This window comes from Macaca mulatta, chromosome 1, assembly GCF_049350105.2.
Source record: "Macaca mulatta isolate MMU2019108-1 chromosome 1, T2T-MMU8v2.0, whole genome shotgun sequence".
Taxonomy (NCBI): domain Eukaryota; kingdom Metazoa; phylum Chordata; class Mammalia; order Primates; family Cercopithecidae; genus Macaca; species Macaca mulatta.
In genome coordinates, this window is record NC_133406.1 from 201,763,786 (window position 1) to 201,782,497 (window position 18,712).

The 18,712-nt window shown below is 45.4% G+C and overlaps 1 protein-coding gene across 3 annotated transcripts; it reads right to left on the bottom strand.

The window, feature by feature from the left end:
• Positions 1 to 743: 743 nt before the first annotated feature.
• Positions 744 to 8,571, bottom strand: NDUFS5 (NADH:ubiquinone oxidoreductase subunit S5). Of its 3 annotated transcripts, none has more exons than XM_028842582.2 (3): positions 8,536 to 8,571; positions 5,900 to 6,117; positions 744 to 977 (listed from the first exon to the last, which is right to left on the bottom strand). In XM_028842582.2, exons 2-3 carry the CDS (start codon positions 6,113 to 6,115, stop codon positions 873 to 875), a joined length of 321 nt encoding a protein of 106 aa, XP_028698415.1. In that variant the 5' UTR covers positions 6,116 to 6,117; positions 8,536 to 8,571; the 3' UTR covers positions 744 to 872. The 3 variants fall into 3 exon arrangements, with proteins under 3 accessions (XP_028698415.1, XP_028698414.1, XP_028698416.1); XM_028842581.2 differs by having other exon boundaries at positions 8,519 to 8,571; XM_028842583.2 differs by having other exon boundaries at positions 8,465 to 8,571.
• Positions 8,572 to 18,712: the final 10,141 nt, after the last annotated feature.

Consider the following 18,712-nt stretch of genomic DNA (forward strand, 5'->3'; position numbering starts at 1 on the left):
ATCATGTCACTGCACTTAGGTCTTGGTGACACCCTGTCTCAAAAAAATAAATATTAAAGAATAAAATAGGCTGGGCATGGTGGCTCACGCCTGTAATCCCAGCACTTGGGAGGCCAAGGTGGGGCAGATCACTTGAGGTCAGGAGTTTGAGACCAGCCTGGTCAACATGGTGAAACCCCATCTCTACTAAAAATATGAAAATTAGCTGGGCGTGGTGATGTGTGACTATAGTCACAGCTACTAGGGAGGCAGAGGTGAGAGAATCACTTGAACCTGGGAGATGGAGGTTGCAGTTAGCTGAGATCGTGCCAGTGCACTCCAGCCTGGGCTACAGAGCAAAACAAGGAAAGGAGGGGAGGGGAAGGGGAGGGGGGAGAGGGAAGGGGAGGGGGAAGGGGAGGGGAGTGGGAAGAGGAGGGGGGAGTGGGAAGGGGAGGGGAGTGGGAAGGGGAGGGGGGAGGGGGAAGGGGAGGGGGGAGGGGGAAGGGGAGGGGAGTGGGAGGGAGGGGATGGGACAGGAATAGGAGGGAGGGGGATGGGGAGGGGGAGAGGGAGGGAAGGGGAGGGGGAAGGGAAGGGGGAGGGGAGGGGAGGGGGAGGGGAGAGGGAAGGGAAGGGAAGGGGGAGAGGAGAGGGAAGGGAGGGGGAGGGGAGGGAGGGGGAAGGGAGGGGAGGAGAGGAGAGCGGGGAGGGGAGGGAACAGGAGGCGGGAGGAAAAGAAAGGCATGATCCAGGAGAAAATATTTGAACAAATAGGATGGAGCAATCCTTTATTTTTACACACTTTGACAAGGAGGTTTTCCGTAAACAACCTTTCCAGTGGAGAACAGAGAACGGGAAAATCAGCCTCCAGACATCACCAGCTGCTCTGCTCAGGGCCGAGGCTCCCCCTTGCCAATGTGGTGAGGTGGAGGGGTGTACTTCCCTTCCTTTATCAGCTTATCCCGCTGCCTCCTGATGGCATTCACACGTCTCATCTGTCAAAGGAAAACGGCAGTTAAACTGAGGGAGGAGATATGTGCCATAAAGTGAGAACTGGAAAAACTGACATCAATTTTGGTTTCATTTTTAAACTACAGAAGGCCTTTCATCTTACAGGGCCTCTGAAATGAAGTCTGCCTTCAAAGAATTAACATGAAATCACTTCCCAAGCTTTCAAACAAATTTTTAGTATATATAACCTCTCTGAAAACTAAATGTTCTTAATATATATAGCAATACAGATATTTGCAAAAACCTTTAAGAGGCATATTTGTGTACACTAAAATCTTTAAAATATTGAAAGTTAATCCCAGCACTTTGGGAGACTGAGGCAGGTGGATAACTGAGGTCAGGAGTTTGAGACCAGGCTGGCCAACATTGTGAAACCCTGTCTCTACTAAAAATACAAAAATTAGCCGGGGATCGTAGTGCACATCTGTAATCCCAGCTACTGGGGAGGCTGAGGCAGGAGAATCACTTGAACTTGGGAGGTTGAGGTTGGAGTGAGCCAAGATTGCACTGCTGTACTCCAACCTGGGTGACAGAGCGAGATTTTGTCTCAATAAGTAAATAAATAAATAAAAGCTGGGCTGGGCGTGGTGGCTCATGCCTGTAATCCCAGCACTTTGGGAGGCCAAGGCGGGCAGATCACGAGCTCAGGAGTTCGAGACCAGCCTGGCCAATATGGTGAACCCCCGTCTCTACTAAAAATACAAAAATTAGCCAGTCATGGTGGTGCGCGCCTGTGGTTCCAGCTACTTGGGAGGCTGAGGCAGGAAAATCGCTTGAACCTGGGAGGCGGGGGTTGTAGTGAGTCAAGATCACGGTACTGCACTCCAGCCTGGGCGACAGAGCGAGACTCTATCACACAAAAAAATTAAAAAATAAAATAAAATAAATAAATAAAAGTTAAGACAACCTCAGCACTTACATATTCTATGCGGAAGTGGCACTGCTGCTGGTGACTATGCAATGGGTATGAATGAAGCAGAAATAGCCAATATGAGGTCTCTTTTCTCCATATGGAAGTAAAGGCCTGATTCTTACTCATCCACTAGTCACCGCTGAGTCCTGAATTCTGTCTCTTCTACTCAGATAGGGCATTGGTTGCTTCTCAACAAATCAAAGCTATGTTACACCAAAGCCACAACAATGAACTGGTCCCTGGGTTCTGTGACATAGAAAATTTACTAATTCTGATCGCACTATTCCTCTGCTCAAAACCCTCCAATGGCTTTCTATGTTAGTGAGACAAAAAGATGAATCCTTATCATGGCTTACAAGGCCTCCTGCAGCGACTTCATCTCTTAATTTTCCCCTAGCTCCCTCCAGTCGGCTCAGGGACCTTTGCACTTGCTGTTTTCTCTGCATGGAACATTCTTCCCTCATATCCATGTGGCTCGCTTTCTTTAATTCTCTGGTCTTCTTTTGCTGAGCTCTTCTCTGACTACCCTATTTAAAGTAGCATCCACCTAGCTCCTGCCCCTAGCACTTTCTATCCTTCTCCTGTTTATTCTCCTCATAGTACTTCTTATTACCTGTATTTTTACTTGTTATTTTTCTGCCCTTCCTCCCACTGTAGCATAAGTTCCACCGAGTCAGAGAGTTTTTTGCTGTTTTGCTTACTGTATTCCTAGTGCCTAGACTAGTTCCTGACATAAATTTTTTAACAAATGACTAACTTTTCACAAAGATATGAAAAATTCATATATTCAGTTAAACATCTCATTAACCTTAAAGAAGTAGCGTTGCTATAACTTCAGTAGAAAAAAACCCTGATATAAACATTAAACATTTTAAAAGACTACTTTCTTACCATTTATCTTAGAGTCTCCCAACACAAGACTAGTCATGGTTTTGAACTATGACAATACCATATTTCAAATCTTCCTCTGAGCTAAAAGCAGTAACTCTGGATAAAAGGATAGGTTTTGAAGCCAGCCTTGCCAGGATAAAATCCCAGCTCCACCATTTACTAGCTATGTAAGTTCAGGCAATGTCCTTAACTTTTCCTTGCCTTAAATTTTGTTTGTTCATCTGTTTGTTTTTTTTGAGACGGAGTTTCGCTCTTGTTGCCCAGGCTGGATGGAGTGCAGTGGCGTGATCTCAGCTCAGTGCAACCTCCGCCTCTCGGGTTCAAGTGATTCTTCTGCCTCAGCCTCCTGAGTAGCTGGGATTACAGGCACCCCCTCACCATACCCAGCTAATTTTTTGCATTTTTAGTAGAGAGGGGGTTTCACCATGTTAGTCAGGCTGGTCTCGAACTCCTGACCTCAGGTAATCCATCCACCTTAGCCTCCCAAAATTAAATTTTTAACTGTATAATGGGGAAACTAATAGTAACTCATTTCATAGAATTATTGTGAGAAATAAATGCATTATAATATGCTAAGAACTTACAATAGGACTTGATTCTAATTCTCTGACTCACGAGCTTCTTCACTTACGGGGAGGTATCTATTCACTTAAGGGGACCCCATTTTCAGGCTGAGGCAGGAGGATGACTTGAGCCTAGGAGCTCGAGAGTGCAGTAAGCTATGATCACGCTACTGCACTCCAGCCTGGGTGACAGAACAAGACCTGTCTCAAAAACACCACTAACAGGATGGGTGTGGTGGCTCACACCTGTAATCCCAGCACTTTGGGAGGCCAATGTGGGATCACTTGAGCCCAGGAGTTTAAGACCAGCCTAGGCAACACAGGGAGATCCCATTTCTATTTTATATACATAAAATCAAAATTAGGGCCAGGTGCAGTGTCTCACACCTGTAATCCCAGCACGTTGGGAGGCCAAGGCAGGGAGATCACTTGAGCTCAGAAGTTCAAGATCAGTCTGGGCAACATAGTGAAACCTTGTCTCTACTAAAATACAAAAAATTAGCTGGGCGTGGTGATGCACTCCTGTAGTCCCAGCTACGTGGGAGGCTGAAGTGGAAGAATCACCTGAGCCCAAGTTGAGGCTGCAGTGAGCTGTGAACATGTAACCGCATTCCAGCCTGGGTGATAGGAGTGAGACGCTGTCTCAATATATAAATTAAAAATAACCAACCAACAACAAATGAGTGGTGGCAGAACCAGCATCAGAAGCTGACTCTCCTAACTCCCAATACAATGTTTTTTCTACCTTACTACAATGCCTCCTGTTGGTATCAATTCATAAAAATCTTTTTATTTTTCCTTTTTTTTTTTCTTGAGATGGAGTCTCGCTCTGTCGCCCAGGCTGGAGTGCAGTGGCGCGATCTCACTGCAAGCTCCACCTCCTGGGTTCATGCCATTCTCCTGCCTCAGCCTCTCGAGTAGCTGGGACTATAGGCGCCAGCCACCATGCCCGGCTAATTTTTTTGTACTTTTAGTAGAGATGGTGTTTCACCATGTTAGTCAGGCTGGTCTCGAACTCCTGACCTCATGATCCACCTGCCTCGACTTCCGACTTCCTAAAGTGCTGGGATTACAGGCCTGAGCTACTGTGCCCGGCCATCTTTTTTTTTTTTTTTTTGAGATGGAGTCCCGCTCTGTTGCCTAGACTGGAGTGTAGTGGCGTGATCTCAGCTCACCGCAACCTCTGCCTCTTGGTTTCAGGCAATTCTCTTGCCTCACCCTCCTGAGCAGCTGAGATTACATGCGCCTGTCACCATGCCTGGGTAATTTTTGTATTTTTAGTAGGGACGAGGTTTCACCTTGTTGGCCAGGCTGGTCTTGAACTCCTGATCTCAGGTGATCTGCCCGCCTTGGCCTCCCAAAGTGTTGGGATTACAGGCATGAGCCACTTTTTTTTTTTTGAGACAGAGTCTTGCTCTGTCGCCCAGGCTGGAGTGCAGCAGCATGACCTCGGTTCACTGCAACCTCCACCTCCCAGGTTCAAGCAATTCTCCTGCCTCAGCCTCCCGAGTAGCTGGGACTACAGGCGCGTGCCACCATGCCCAGCTAATTTTTGTATTTTCAGTAGAGACAGGGTTTCACCATATTGACCAGGTTGGTCTCAAACTCCTGACCTCGTGATTCACCAGCCTTGGCCTCCCAAAGTGCTGGGATTACAGGCTTGAGCCACGGTGCCTGGCCAACTCATTCAACTTTTGAGGAGGGGAACACTAAGCTGTTAACATCCTTTTTCCACTGCATTCATTGTTCAGACTCATGTACAGCAATCTCATTAACACCTCCATCTTCTTCAGAGTGGAATGAATCCAGAGATTTTGAATGTAATGGATTTGCAAGGTTAAACCTCTTTTGGATTCAATGAATTTGAAATATTTTCACCCAAAGATTTCAAGGGTCAACATTCAAAGCTAGTTGATATTCTCTGCTTCATAGCCAACTGAAAAAATGGGTATACACACACATGCAATTTCTAACCTAGTGGCTAGAGCAGGGTAAAATACTAAGGAAAATTTGGGAGAAGAGAAAGAATGCTGAGGAACAGTGGGCCATCCTCATATCTGAAGGTATTTAATTTCCTCATCATGGTACCAAAGTAGGAAAGGTATTTCACCAGAAAAGCTCTGCCAATTCACATTTGGCAAGCCACTGCCCTATGACCCACTAAAAACACTTAAGAGTAATCCCAAAGGAGGCCGGGCATGGTGGCTCATGCCTATGATCCCAGTACTTTGGGAGGCCGAGGCGGGATGATCACCTGAGGTCAGGAATTCAAGACAAGCCTGGTCAGCATGGTGAAACCCCATCTCTACTAAAAATACAAAAATTAGCCGGGTGTGGTGGCGGGCGCCTATAATCCCAGCTACTCGGGAGGCTGAGGCAGGAGAATCGCCTGAACCTGGGAGGCAGAGGCTGCAGTGAGCCGAGGTCGCACCATCGCACACCAGCCTAGGGGACAAAAGCAAGACTTCGTCTTTAAAAAAAAAAAAAATCCCAAAGGAACAAGAAAGTAATTCAGCTTCCACCTCCATCACTTCCTTACCGTTTTCTGCCGAAGCAAACACTCTATAAAATCATCATATTCTATCTTGCACTCTTTCTCTGCCCGGATAGCACCAATTCCATGTGCACATTCTATCCATTCTTTTTCAAAAGCATGGCATCGAGGAGCAAGCTTGTAGGGCTGTTCAGCACTCTGGATTGTCCACCATCGATCTATGTTAAGGCCGAACCTTTTCTGGATGTCCAAGAAAGGCATGGCTGTAATGGAAGACTTAAAAAAATAAGTAAATAAAATCCCACAAGAAGGCAATCAACTAAGAAATTTCTAAGAAAAAATTAGATAATCATGATAAGTAGCCCTCTAGAACACTGTTTGATATTATTCTCCTGATTTCTTCTCACCAAACTTTTTCATTAAATAGCTTCTTCCAGTTTATGGCAGATAAGCAGTTTTTGTGCTTTTTCAAAACTCAAGGAAAAGATAATTATAACTAAAGAACAATGCATAGAAATCCTTTCTAGGTCGGGAGCAGTGGCTCACCCATCGTGTGAGATGGAGTCTCGGTCTGTCACCCAGGCTGCAGTGCATGGCGAGATCTCGGCTCACTGCAACCTCCACCTTCTGGGTTCAAGCGATTCTCCTGCCTCAGCCTCCCAAGTAGCTGGGACTACAGGTGCACGCCACCACACTCGGTTAATTTTTGTATTTTTAGTAGAGACAGGGTTTCAGTATGTTGGCGAGGCTGGTCGGTCTCAAACTCCCGACCTCAGGTGATCAGCCCGACTTGGCCTCCCAAAGTGCTGGGATTACAGGTGTGAGCCACTGCGCCGGGCCTAAAAAAATTTTTTTTAATTAGCCACTTGTGGGCCAGGCGCGGTGGCTCACGCCTATAATCCCAGCACTCTAGGAGGCCAAGGTGGGTGAATCACCTGAGGTCAGGAGTTCAAGACCAGCCTGGCCAATATGGTGAAACCCCATCTCTACTAAAAATACAAAAAAATTAGCCAGGCGTGTTGTCACATGCCTGTAATCCCAACTATTCGGGAGGCTGAGACAGGAGAACTGCTTGAACCCGGGAGACAGAGCAAGCCAAGATCGCACCATTGTACTCCAGCCTGAGTGACAGAGTAAGACTCCGTCTCAAAAAAAAAAAAAAAAAAAAGAATTTGGATTCTTTGGTCAGGTTCTCTGTATCAAAAAAAAAAAAAAAAAAAAAAAGAAGAAAAAAAGAATTTGGATCCTTTGGTCAGATTCTCTGCCTCAAAAAAATAAATCAATTAATTAATTAATTAAAAAGGCACTTGTGGTGGTATGCACCTGTAGTCCCAGCTACTCCTAAGGCTGAGGCAGGAGATTGAGGCCAGGAGTTCAAGGCTTCAGTGAGCTATGACCTGGACACTGCACTCCATCCTGGGCAACAAAGCGAGATCCTGTCTCAAAAACAAAACAAAACCAAAAAAAACCCAGAGTGAAAGAAATGGGTTAAGACTTACTTTGTAGAATATAACAGATATTAGGGAAAAAAAAAATTTATATGCAAATACATAATAATGTTAAATGTAAAAAAAAAACAGTATTCCAAAAAAAAAAAGCCTCACTGCCTAAGTTGACTGAAACGAAGTGCGTGCGCAGACTCACAAATACCAATATAAATGTGTACTCATGGTAGATGTAAAGGTGAATTTAGCCGGGCGCAGTGGCTCACACCTGTAATCTCAGCACTCTGGGAGGCCGAGGCGGGCGGATCACCTGAGGTTGAGAGTTCAAGACCAGCCTGACCAACATGGCGAAACCCCGTCTCTACTAAAAAACAATACAAAATTAGCCAGGCGTGGGGGCGCATGCCTGTAATCCCAGCTACTAGGGAGGCTGAGGCAGGAGAATCGCTTGAATCCGGGAGGCGGAAGTTGCGATGAACCGAGATTGCGCCATTGCACTCCAGCCTGGGCAATAAGAGCGAAACTCCATCTCAACAAAAAGGTGAATTTAACTTCTAAAGTTCCTTCCCATCCCTCAGTCATCATTTACTGAGTAGTTACGTTCCAGGCACTCAGATGCGGGGGAAAGCAGCTCCAACGTAAGCACCAGAGACACACACACTCGGAACTGGGAATACACTGCAAGGAACACGAGTGGGTAAGAGCTCGAAGGACGAAGCACCAACTCTGCCCGGAGACTTGAAAATGCCTTTAAGATGGCTTGCGAGTTAGCCAAGTGAAGATCAATGGGCAGAGTGTTCCAGTTGGGCAACAGCCCGAGTTACAGACAGCCGGAGGCGCTGGGTATGTTTGGGGGACAATGGAGCGCAGCGTGCATGACGGGAAAAAGAATGAAATGAGCTCAGGAGGTTGACGGGGCCGAAATCACGCAGAGCCTAGAAAGCTGGGATAAGGATCGTAGACTTTAGGTTAAGAAACAGAAAACCAAAACATTAGTCCGGCAAAAACCTAAACAAATCTAGAAAGTGGAGAGAGCGGCAATCTCCAGGCTTCGGTGCCATTAGCTGTGGAGGTGAAGCGGCCTGGGAGGGCAGGGAACACGCCCTGAGTTCGGGTCTGGGAGAGGGGACACACAGCAAGTCAAGAGGAAATCTGTTAAAGAGACCTCGGAAGGAAGGTCCTTGACCTAAACTGACGCGCGGACATAAACAGCCCCTACCGATCCGATGCTCGTACCCTTGTCTCTTCTCTGGCCGCCGCTTCAGGACGACTAGCTTGCGACGCGGACGCCTGCCGTAAAGGATGACCTCAGCGCGACGTTTGCAGCGCGACGCCGGAAGCTGACCTTCCCTCAGCAGTCTCTCCCGAAAACCATAGAAACCAAGCCCCTTAGCCTGGTATGGTGGCTGACGTCTGCAATCCCAGCACCTTGGAAGGCTGAGGCAGGAAGATCGCTTCAGCCCAGGAGTTCGAGACCAGCCTGGGCAACATGGCGAAACTCTCTACAAAAAATAAAAAATTACCGGGCATGGTGGTGCATGCCTGTGGTTCCAGCTACTCAGGAGGCTGACGTGGGAGGATCCCTTGAGCCCAGGAGATCACGGCTGTAGTGAGCCATGATCACACCATTCCATTGCATTCCAGTCCTGGCAGCACAACAAGACCTTATCTCAGGGGGAGACAGCGAGAGCGAGAGAGAGAGGAAGAAGAAGAGAGAGAGGAGGGAGAGAGAGAAAGAAAAGAAACCAAACCCATCAATTATAGAGACACAGGAAAGTCCTAGTCATTAGTGAGTTCTTGCTCCTTTCTTGCACTGTGCCTAGCATGCTCATGCCAACACTGACTGGTGAGAGACTTCACCAAAGTCACAGGAGAGAAAGAACACTGGCTCCCTGCCTGCCTACTAGTGGTTAAGCACATGGACTATGAACCCAAACCACCATGTGGGTCAAATGTAGGCCCCCCAGCCGGTCGCAGTGGCTTAGGCCTGTAATCCCAGCACTTTGAGAGGCCGAGGTGGACCTCGAGTTCCGGAGATCAAGACCATCCTGGCCAATATGGTGAAACTCTGTCTCCACTAAAAATACAAAACTTAGCTGGGCGTGGCAGCAAGTGCCTGTAATCCCAGCTACTGGGAGGCTGAAGCAGGAGAATCACTTGAACCCGGGAGGCAGAGATTGCACTGAGCCGAGATCGCGCCACTGCACTCCAGCCTGGGGACAGAGCTAGACTCCGTCTCAAAAAAAAAAAAAAAAAAAAGTAGACCCCCACCACCAACTTCATGTGACTTTAACTTCACTGTGCCTCAGTCTCCTCATCTGTTAAGATAATTATGGTACTCACAATGGAGGGCTGCTATAGGGATTAACTGATTTATGTATAAAGCACTGAGGCGGTGGCTAGCACACGGGAAACATTCCAAGTCAGTCGCAGTTCTTTGATGTCTCAGCTTTCAGTTTGTGAATCAACTGCTCCCATGCCTGTCATCTGTTCCAGAACCTCCAATGACTCCCTTTGACTACATCAGAGACTCTAAAGTGCTGTGTATATGTCTTTGGGGGGTGGACCACAGGGTGCATGAGATATTATACATTGGAGGTATGGGAGAAAAATACTAGAACATATATGTGTATATATAATTATTATTGTTGAGACAGGGTCTCACTCCCATTGCCCCGCTGGAGTGCAGTGGTACAATCACAGTTTACTGCAGCCTCAACCTCCCTGAGCTCTGGTGGTCCTCCCACCTCGGCCTCCCAAATAGCTGGGACCACATGTGCACGCCACCACGCGCCTGGCAGTCTTTATTATTATTATCATCATCTTATTTGAGATAAGGTTTCACTCCATCACCCAGGCTGGAGTGCAGTAGTGCTATCATAGCTCACTGCAGCCTCAAACTCCAGGGCTCAAGCAGTCTTCCTGCCTCAGCCTCCCAAGTAGCTGGGACTACAGACATACCACTGTGCCCAGCTAATTATTATTATTATTATTATTTTTTTTGAGACAGAGTTTCGCTCTGTCACCAGGCTGGAGTGCAGTGGTGCAATCTTAGCTCACTGCAACCTCCACCTCCCAGGTTCAAGTGATTCTCCTGCCTCAGCTTCCTGAATAGCTGGGACTATAGGTGTGGGCCACCATGCCCAGCTAATTTTTGTATTTTTTTTAGTAGAGACGAGGTTTCACCATATTGGCCAGGATGGTCTCAATCTCTTGACCTCATGATCTGCCCGCCTTGGCCTCCCAAAGTGCTGGGATTACAGGCGTGAGCCACTGCGCCCAGCCAAGATAATTCTTTAAAAAATTTTTTTTGTTGAGATGAGGATCTCTCTATGTTTCCCAGGCTGGTCTCCACCTCCTGGGCTCAACTGATCATCCTGCCTGGGCCTCCCAATGTGCTGAGATTACAGGCATGAGCCACCATGCCTGGCTCTTTTATACATTTTCTTTTAACACCCTGAGAGAGAGTTGAGGGCAGGCTGCTTGTAAGTATGAGACAGCCTCTTTTATACATTATTAACCTAAGAAAAAATGGGGTGCCCTTGAAAGAGTTTTTTAAGATTAGAAAACAAGGGCCAGGTACAGTGGCTAATGCCTGTAATCCCAGCATTTTGGGAGGTTGAGGCAGGCAGATCACCTGAGTTCAGGAGTTCAAGACAAGCCTGGCCAATATGGTGATACCCTGTCTCTACTAAAAATACAAAAAAATTAGCCAGGCATGGTGGCAGGCACCTGTAATCCAAGCTACTTAGGAGGCTGAGGCAGGAGCATCGCTTGAACCCAAAAGGCAGAGGTTGCAGTGAACCGAGATCGCACCATTGCACTCCAGCCTGGGCAAGAAGACTGAAACTCTGTCTCAAAAAAAAAAAAAAAAAAGGCCGGGCGCGGTGGCTCAAGCCTGTAATCCCAGCACTTTGGGAGGCCAAGACGGGCGGATCACAAGGTCGGGAGATCGAGACCATCCTGGCTAACATGGTGAAACCCCGTCTCTACTAAAAATACAAAAAACTAGCCGGGCGAGGTGGCAGGCGCCTGTAGTCCCAGCTACTCGGGAGGCTGAGGCAGGAGAATGGCGTAAACCCGGGAGGCGGAGCTTGCAGTGAGCTGAGATCTGGCCACTGCACTCCAGCCTGGGCGACAGAGCGAGACTCCGTCTCAAAAAAAAAAAAAAAAAAAAAAAAAAAAAAAAAAAAAGAAGAAGAAGAAGAAGAAGAAAGAAAACACAAGGAAGTCAGAAGGAGCCAAATCAGTACTGTAAGGTGGATGCCTAATGATTTCCCATCAAAACTCTTGCAAAATTGCCCTTGTTTGCTGAGAGGAATGAGCAGGAACATTGTCATAGTGGAGAATGACTCTCTGGTGAAGCTGTCCCAGGCATTTTTCTGCTAAAATTTTTGCTAGCTTTCTCAAAACACTCTCATAATAAGCAGATGTTATTGTTCTTTGGCCCTCCAGAAAGCCAATAAACAAAATGCCTTGAACATTCAAAAAAACGAATGTCATGACCTTTGCTCTTGACTGGTCCACTTTTGCTTTGACCAGACACTTCCACCTCTTGGTAGCCATTGCTTTGGTTGTGCATTGTCTTTAGGATTGTACTGGTAAAGCCATGTTTCATCTCCTGTTACAATTCTTCAATGAAATGCTTCAGGATCTTCATCCTGCTTATTTAAAATTCCCATTGAAAGCTCTGCAACTGATCTGGGCATGATGGTTTGGCACCTGCCAAGTGGAATGTTTGCTCAACTTTAGTTTTTCAGTCAGAATCATGTAAGCCAAACCAAGTGAGATGCCTATCGTGTTGGTTATTATTCTGCTGGTGTCAACCCACTTCAGTTAGGACACACATTTTTCTCATAAATTGATGTGGATGGTCTGCCACTGTGGTTTTCATCTTCAACATCATTTCATCCCTTCTTTATTTTGTTTCTTTTTTGAGATGGAATCTTGCTTCGTTGCCCAGGCTGGAGTGCAATGGCGTGGTCTTGGCTCACTGCAACCTCTGCCTCTCGGGTTCAAACAATTCTCCTGCCTCAGCCTTCCTGGGTAGCTGGGATTATAGGCGCCCACCACCATGCCCAGCTAATTTTTGTATTTTTAGTAGAGATGGGGTTTTGCCATGTTGGCCAGGCTGGTCTTGAACTCCTGACCTCCGGTGATTCACCTGCCTCGGTATCTCAAAGTGCTGAGATTACAGGCATGAGCCACCACACCTGGCCAAGTATTCTTAAAGAAAATAAATACTATGAGTCTGTAGTAGAGCGACAGTCCAGCCTAATCTCATCCCTTCTTTAAAAAAATTATCTGGCCGGGTGCGGTGGCTCATGCTTGTAATCCCAGCACTTTGGGAGGCCGAGCAGGTGTATCACCTGAGGTCAGGAGTTCAAAATCAGCCTGTCCAACATGGCAAAACCCCGTCTCTACTAAAAATACAAAAATTAGCCAGGCGTAGCTGGGTGCAGTGGCTCATGCCTGTAATCCTAGCACTTTGGGAGGCCGAGGCGGGTGGATCACCTGAGACCTCAAGTTATCTATTTGTAAACTGCTGATTTCTTTGAGGCATTGTCCCCATAAGCTTTTCATAAAGCATCAATGATGTCACCATTCTTCCACCCAAGCTTAACCATAAACTTGATATTTATTCTTGCTTCAATTTTAGCAGAATTCATGTTGCTCTTACAGGGGCTCGTTTCAAACTAATGTCTTATCCTTCATAGTGCCTCAAAGTAGATCCTGCTCAGACATGTTATAACAATTAGTACAAATTTATTGTGGTGCAAAAAGTTTTTGAAATCTATGCATAGTTTTTTCATAATACACATTTTTCATAAACTTTGTGAAGACCTCTTGTATGTCCAGCTGAATACTGCAGGACTATATAACTGGTAGCTCATGGCCCTTGCTCACGAAGTGCTAGTGGCAAGTTATCACTACATTTTCCAGTCCCCTGTCCCCTTTCTTGTTTGTTGATGGTGACATCTTCCCAGCCACTTAGGCAGCAAACCCTGGAGTTGTATTCTGCCTTTTCCTTTTCTTTCATCCATTATTTAATTACAGCACAATTTCTGTCAAATATTCCTTCAACAAATTGCTAATTTGTCTCTTCCTTCTTGTCTCCCAACTCCTCACTTCAATCTGTTCTGCATGACTGATCATCCTAAAACACAGATTTCATCATATCATTCCTCAGAAATACCATGCAGGGTTGGACATGATGGCTCATGTCTGTAATCCCAGCACTTTAGGAGGCCGAAGTGGATTGCTTGAGCCCAGGAGTTCAAGACCAGCCTGAGCAACATAGTGAGACCTTGTCTATACAAAAATAAAAATAAAAAAAAAATTAGCTGGGCATGGCGATGTGTTGCTTGTAGTGCCAGCTACTAAGGAGGCTGAGGCAGGAGGATCACTTGAGCCCAAAAGGTTGAGGCTGCAGTGAGCTATGATTGAGTTACTGAACTCCAGTCTGGGTGACAGAGCAAGACCCTGTCAAAAAGAGAGAGAGAGATGGGCGCAGTGGCTCATGCCTGTAATCCCAGCACTTTCGGAGGCCAAGGTGGGCGGATCATGAGGTCAGGAGATCGAGACCATCCTGACTAACATGGTGAAACCCCGTCTCTACTAAAAATGCAAAAAAATTAGCCGGGTGTGATGGCGGGCGCCTGTAGTCCCAGCTACTCCGTAGGCTGAGGCAGGAGAATGGCATGAACCCGGGAGGCGGAGCTTGCAGTGAGCCGAGATGGTGCCACTGCACTCCAGTCTGGGCGACAGAGTGAGACTCCGTCTCAAAAAAAAAAAAAAGAGAGAGAGAGACAGACAGAGACAGAGAGAGGGAGAGAAGGAGAGAAAGGGAGAGAGGGAGAGAGAGAGGGAGAGAAGAGAAAGGAAGGAAAAAGGAAAGGGAAGGAAGGAGAGAGGGAAGGAGGGAGGGGGAGGGGGAGGGAGGGAGGGAGGAAAGAAGGGAGGGAGGGAAGAAGACCATGCAGGATTAGTATGAAGATGGGCAACTCCAATGCCTCCAAGGGCTCACTATCAGGAAATGACAACAACTACATCAGGATAAATGGCAACAGATAGCCTCAGTTTGAGGGCTGGGAGTGGTGGGAAATGTGACAAACTGGAGAGCGTATGTTCTGCCTAAAGGCAGCAGCATCTACTCAGGTCCATCTTATTGTTATTATAAGAGAATTGGGGCCCCAAACTGTCAAATCTGAAGATTTTTCAAGAGAAGCTAGAAATCTGTTGTTATTGTTTAAATGTGAACCCTCCCACTTTAAAATGTGAGGTGACTAATTTTTTTTTGTGTGTGTGTGTGTGCTGGCCAAACAGAACCCCGATTAGAAGTGGCCTTTGAGCTGCCAGATGCCAACACTTAGATTCCGGTAAAATGGAGGCAGGCAAAGGAATTGAAACTCTGATGGCTTTTTGTACACAGTCTTGCTCCTTTCTTACTCACTCCCCTATTGTTGCTGGCTACTTTTCTAAAACTCAAATCTGATCATTCAAAAACACTTCTAACAACAATAATGACACAACCTACCAAAATCTCTGGGATACAGCAAAAGCGCTACTAAGAGGAAAGTTCATAGCCCTAAATGCCTACATCGAAAAGATGGAAAGAGCACAAATTGACATTCTAAGGTCACACCTCAAGGAACTAGAGAAACAAGAACAGACCAAACCCAAACCCAGCAGGAGAAAGGAAATAACCAAGGTCAGAGCAGAACTAAATGAAACTAAAACAAACAAAATACAAAAGATAAATGAAACAAAAAGCTGGTTCTTTGAAAGATAAATAAAATTGATGGACCATTAGCAAGATTAACCAAGAAAAGAAGAGAGAAAATCCAAACAACCTCATTAAGAAACAAAACAGTCCGAGCACGGTGGCTAGCGCCTGTAATCCCAGCACTTTGGGAGGTCAAGGTGGGCAGATCACCTGAGGTTGGGAGTTCGAGACCAGCCTGACCAACATGGAGAAACTCTGTCTCTACTAAAAATACAAAATTGGCCAGGTGTGGTGGCTCATGCCTGTAATCCTAGCTACTTGGGAGGCTGAGGCAGGAGAATCGCTTGAACCCAGGAGGCAGAGGTTGCACACCATGCCATTGCATTCCAGCTTGGGCAACAAGAGTGAAATTCCATCTCAAAAATAAATAAAAAGAAATGAAATAGGAGACACTACAACTGACATCACTGAAATATAAAAGATCATTCAAGGCTACTATGAACACCTTTACGCACATAAACTAGAAAACCTAAAAGAGAGGGATAAATTCCTGGAAAAATACAACCCTCCTAACTTAAATTGGATATCCTGAACAGAACAATAACAAGCAGTGAGATTGAAATGGTAATTTAAAAATTACCAACAAAAAAAGTCCAGGACCAGATGGATTCACAGCAGAATTCTACCAGACATTCAAAGAAGAATTGGTACCAATCCTTTTGACACTATTCCACAAGATAAAGAAGGAACCCTCCCTAATTCGTTATATGAAGCCAGCATCACCCTAATGCCAAAACCAGGGAAGGACATAACCAAAAAAGAAAACTACAGACCAATATCCTCGATGAACACAGATTCTAAAATCCTTAACAAAATACTAACTGACTGAATCCAATTACATATCAAAAAGATAATCCACCATGATCAAGTGGGTTTCATGCCAAAGATCCAAAGATGCAGGGATGGTTTAACATACGCAAGTCAATAAATGTGACATACCACATAAACAAGAATTAAAAACAAAAATCACATGATCATCTCAATAGATGCAGAAAAAGCATTCAATAAAATCCAGCATCACTTTATGATTAAAACTCTCAGCAAAATTGGGTCGGGCACGGTGGTCATGCCTGTAATCCCAGCACTTTGGGAGGCTGAGGTGGGCGGATCCCGAGATCAGGAGTTTGAGACCAGCCTGACCAACATGATGAAACCCCGTCTCTACTAAAAATACAAAAATTAGCCAGGTGTGGTGACACGCGCCTGTAATCCCAGCTACTCAGGAGGCTGGGGCAGGAGAATCACTTGAACCAGGGAGGCAGAGGTTGCAGTGAGCCAAGATTGCACTACTGCACTCCAGCCCAGGTGACAGAGTGAGACTCTGTCTCAGAAGAAAAAAAAAAAAGCCTCTCAGCAAAATTGGCATACAAGGGACAGGGACATACCTCAATGTAATAAAAGCCATCTATGGCAAACCCACAGCCAAAATAATACTGAATGGGGAAAAGTTGAAAGCATTCCCTCTGAGAATGGGAACAAGACAGATTGCCCACTCTCACCACTCCTTCTCAACATAGTACTGGAAGTCCTAGCCAGAGCAATCAGACAAGATAAAGAAATAAAGGGCACCCAAACTGGTAAAGAGGAAGTCAAACTGTCACTGTTTGCTGACGATATGATTGCTTACTTTGAAAACCCTAAAGACTCCTCCAGAAAGCTCCTCGAACTGATAAAAGAATTCAACAAAGTTTCTGGATACAAGATTAATGTACACAGATCAGTAGCTCTTGTATACACCAACAGCGACCAAGCGGAGAATCAAATGAAGAACTCAACCCTGCTGGGCACGGTGCCTCACACCTGTAATCCCAGCACTTTGGGAAGCCAAGGCCAGTGGATCACCTAAGGTCAGGAGTTTGAGACCAGCCTGGCCAACTTGGTGAAGCCCTGTCTCTGCTAAAAATATAAAAATTTGGCTGGGCGCAGCGGCCCATACCTGTAATCCCTGCACTTTGGGAGGCTGAGAAGGGCAGATCACAAGGTCAGGAGTTTGAGACCAGCCTGACCAACATGGTGAAACCCTGTCTCTACTAAAAAAAAAATAAAAATCAGGTGGGCATGGTAGCGGGTGCCTGTAATCCTAGCTACTCTGGAGGTTGAGGCAGGAGAATCACTTGAACCTGGGAGGCGGAAGTTGCAGTGAGCCAAGATCGCACCACTGCACTCCAGTCTGGGTAATGGAGTGGGACTCTGTCTCAAAACAAACAAACAAACAAACACAAAAAACTCAGCCCCTTTTACAATAGCTGCAAAAAATAATAATAAAATATTTAGGAATATACCTAACCAAGGAGGCAAAAGACCTCTACAAGGAAAACTACAAAACACTGCTGAAAGAAATGATAGATGACACAAACAAATGGAAACACATCCCATGTTCATGGATGGGTAGAATCAATATTGTGAAAATGACCATACTGGTCAAAAGCAATCTATAAATTCACTGCAATTCCCATCAAAATACCACTGCCATTTTTCACAGAATTAGAAAAAACAATTCTAAAAAAAAAAAAATCATAAAATTTATATGGAACCCAAAAAGAGCTTGCATAGCCAAAGCAAGACTAAGCAGAAAGAACAAATCTGGAGGCATCACATTACCTGATTTTAAACTATACTATAAGGCCATAGTCACAAAACAGCATGGTACTGGTATAAAAATAGGCATGTAGGCCGGGTGTGGTGGCTCACACCTGTAATTCTACCACTTTGGGAGGCCGAGACAGGTGGATCACCTGAGGTCAGGAGTTTGACACCAGCCTGGCCAATATGGCCAAACCCCATGTCTACTAAAAATACAAAAATTAGCCCAGCGTGGTGGCACACGCCTGTAATCCCAGCTACTCAGGAGGTGAGGAAGGAGAATTGCTTGAACCTGGAAGGTGGAGGTTGCAGCGAGCCAAGATTGCACCACCGCACTCCAGCCTGCTCGACAGGAGCAAGACTCCATCTCAAAAAGAAAATAATAATAATAATAATAAAAATAGGCACAGAGACCAATGGAACAGAATAGAGAACCCAGAAATAAACCCAAATATTTACACGCAACTAATGTTTGACAAAGCAAACAAAAACATAAAGTGAGGAAAGAATACCTTTTCAACAAATAGTGTCTAGACAATTGGCTAGCCACGTGTAGGAGAATGAAACTGGATTCTCATCTCTCACCTTATATAAAAATCAACTCAAGATGGATTAAGGACTTAAATCTAAGACCTGAAACTATAAAAAGTCTAGAAAATAACTTAGACATTGGCTGAGGCAAGAATTTCATGACCAAGAACCCAAAAGCAAATGCAATAAAAACAAAGACAAATAGTTGGGACTTAATTAAACTGAAGAGATTTTGCATGGCAAAAGGAACAGCCAGCAGAGTAAACAGACAACCCACAGAGTGGGAGAAAATCTTCACAATCTATATCTGACAAAGGATTAATATCGAGAATCTACAACAAACTCAAACAAATCAGTAAGAAAAAACAAATCCCATCAAAAAGTGGGCTAAGGACATGAATAGACAATTATCAAAAGAAGATACACAAATGACCGATAAACATATGAAAAAAAGCTCAACATCACTAATGATCAGGGAAATGCAAATCAAAACCATAATGTGATACCAACACA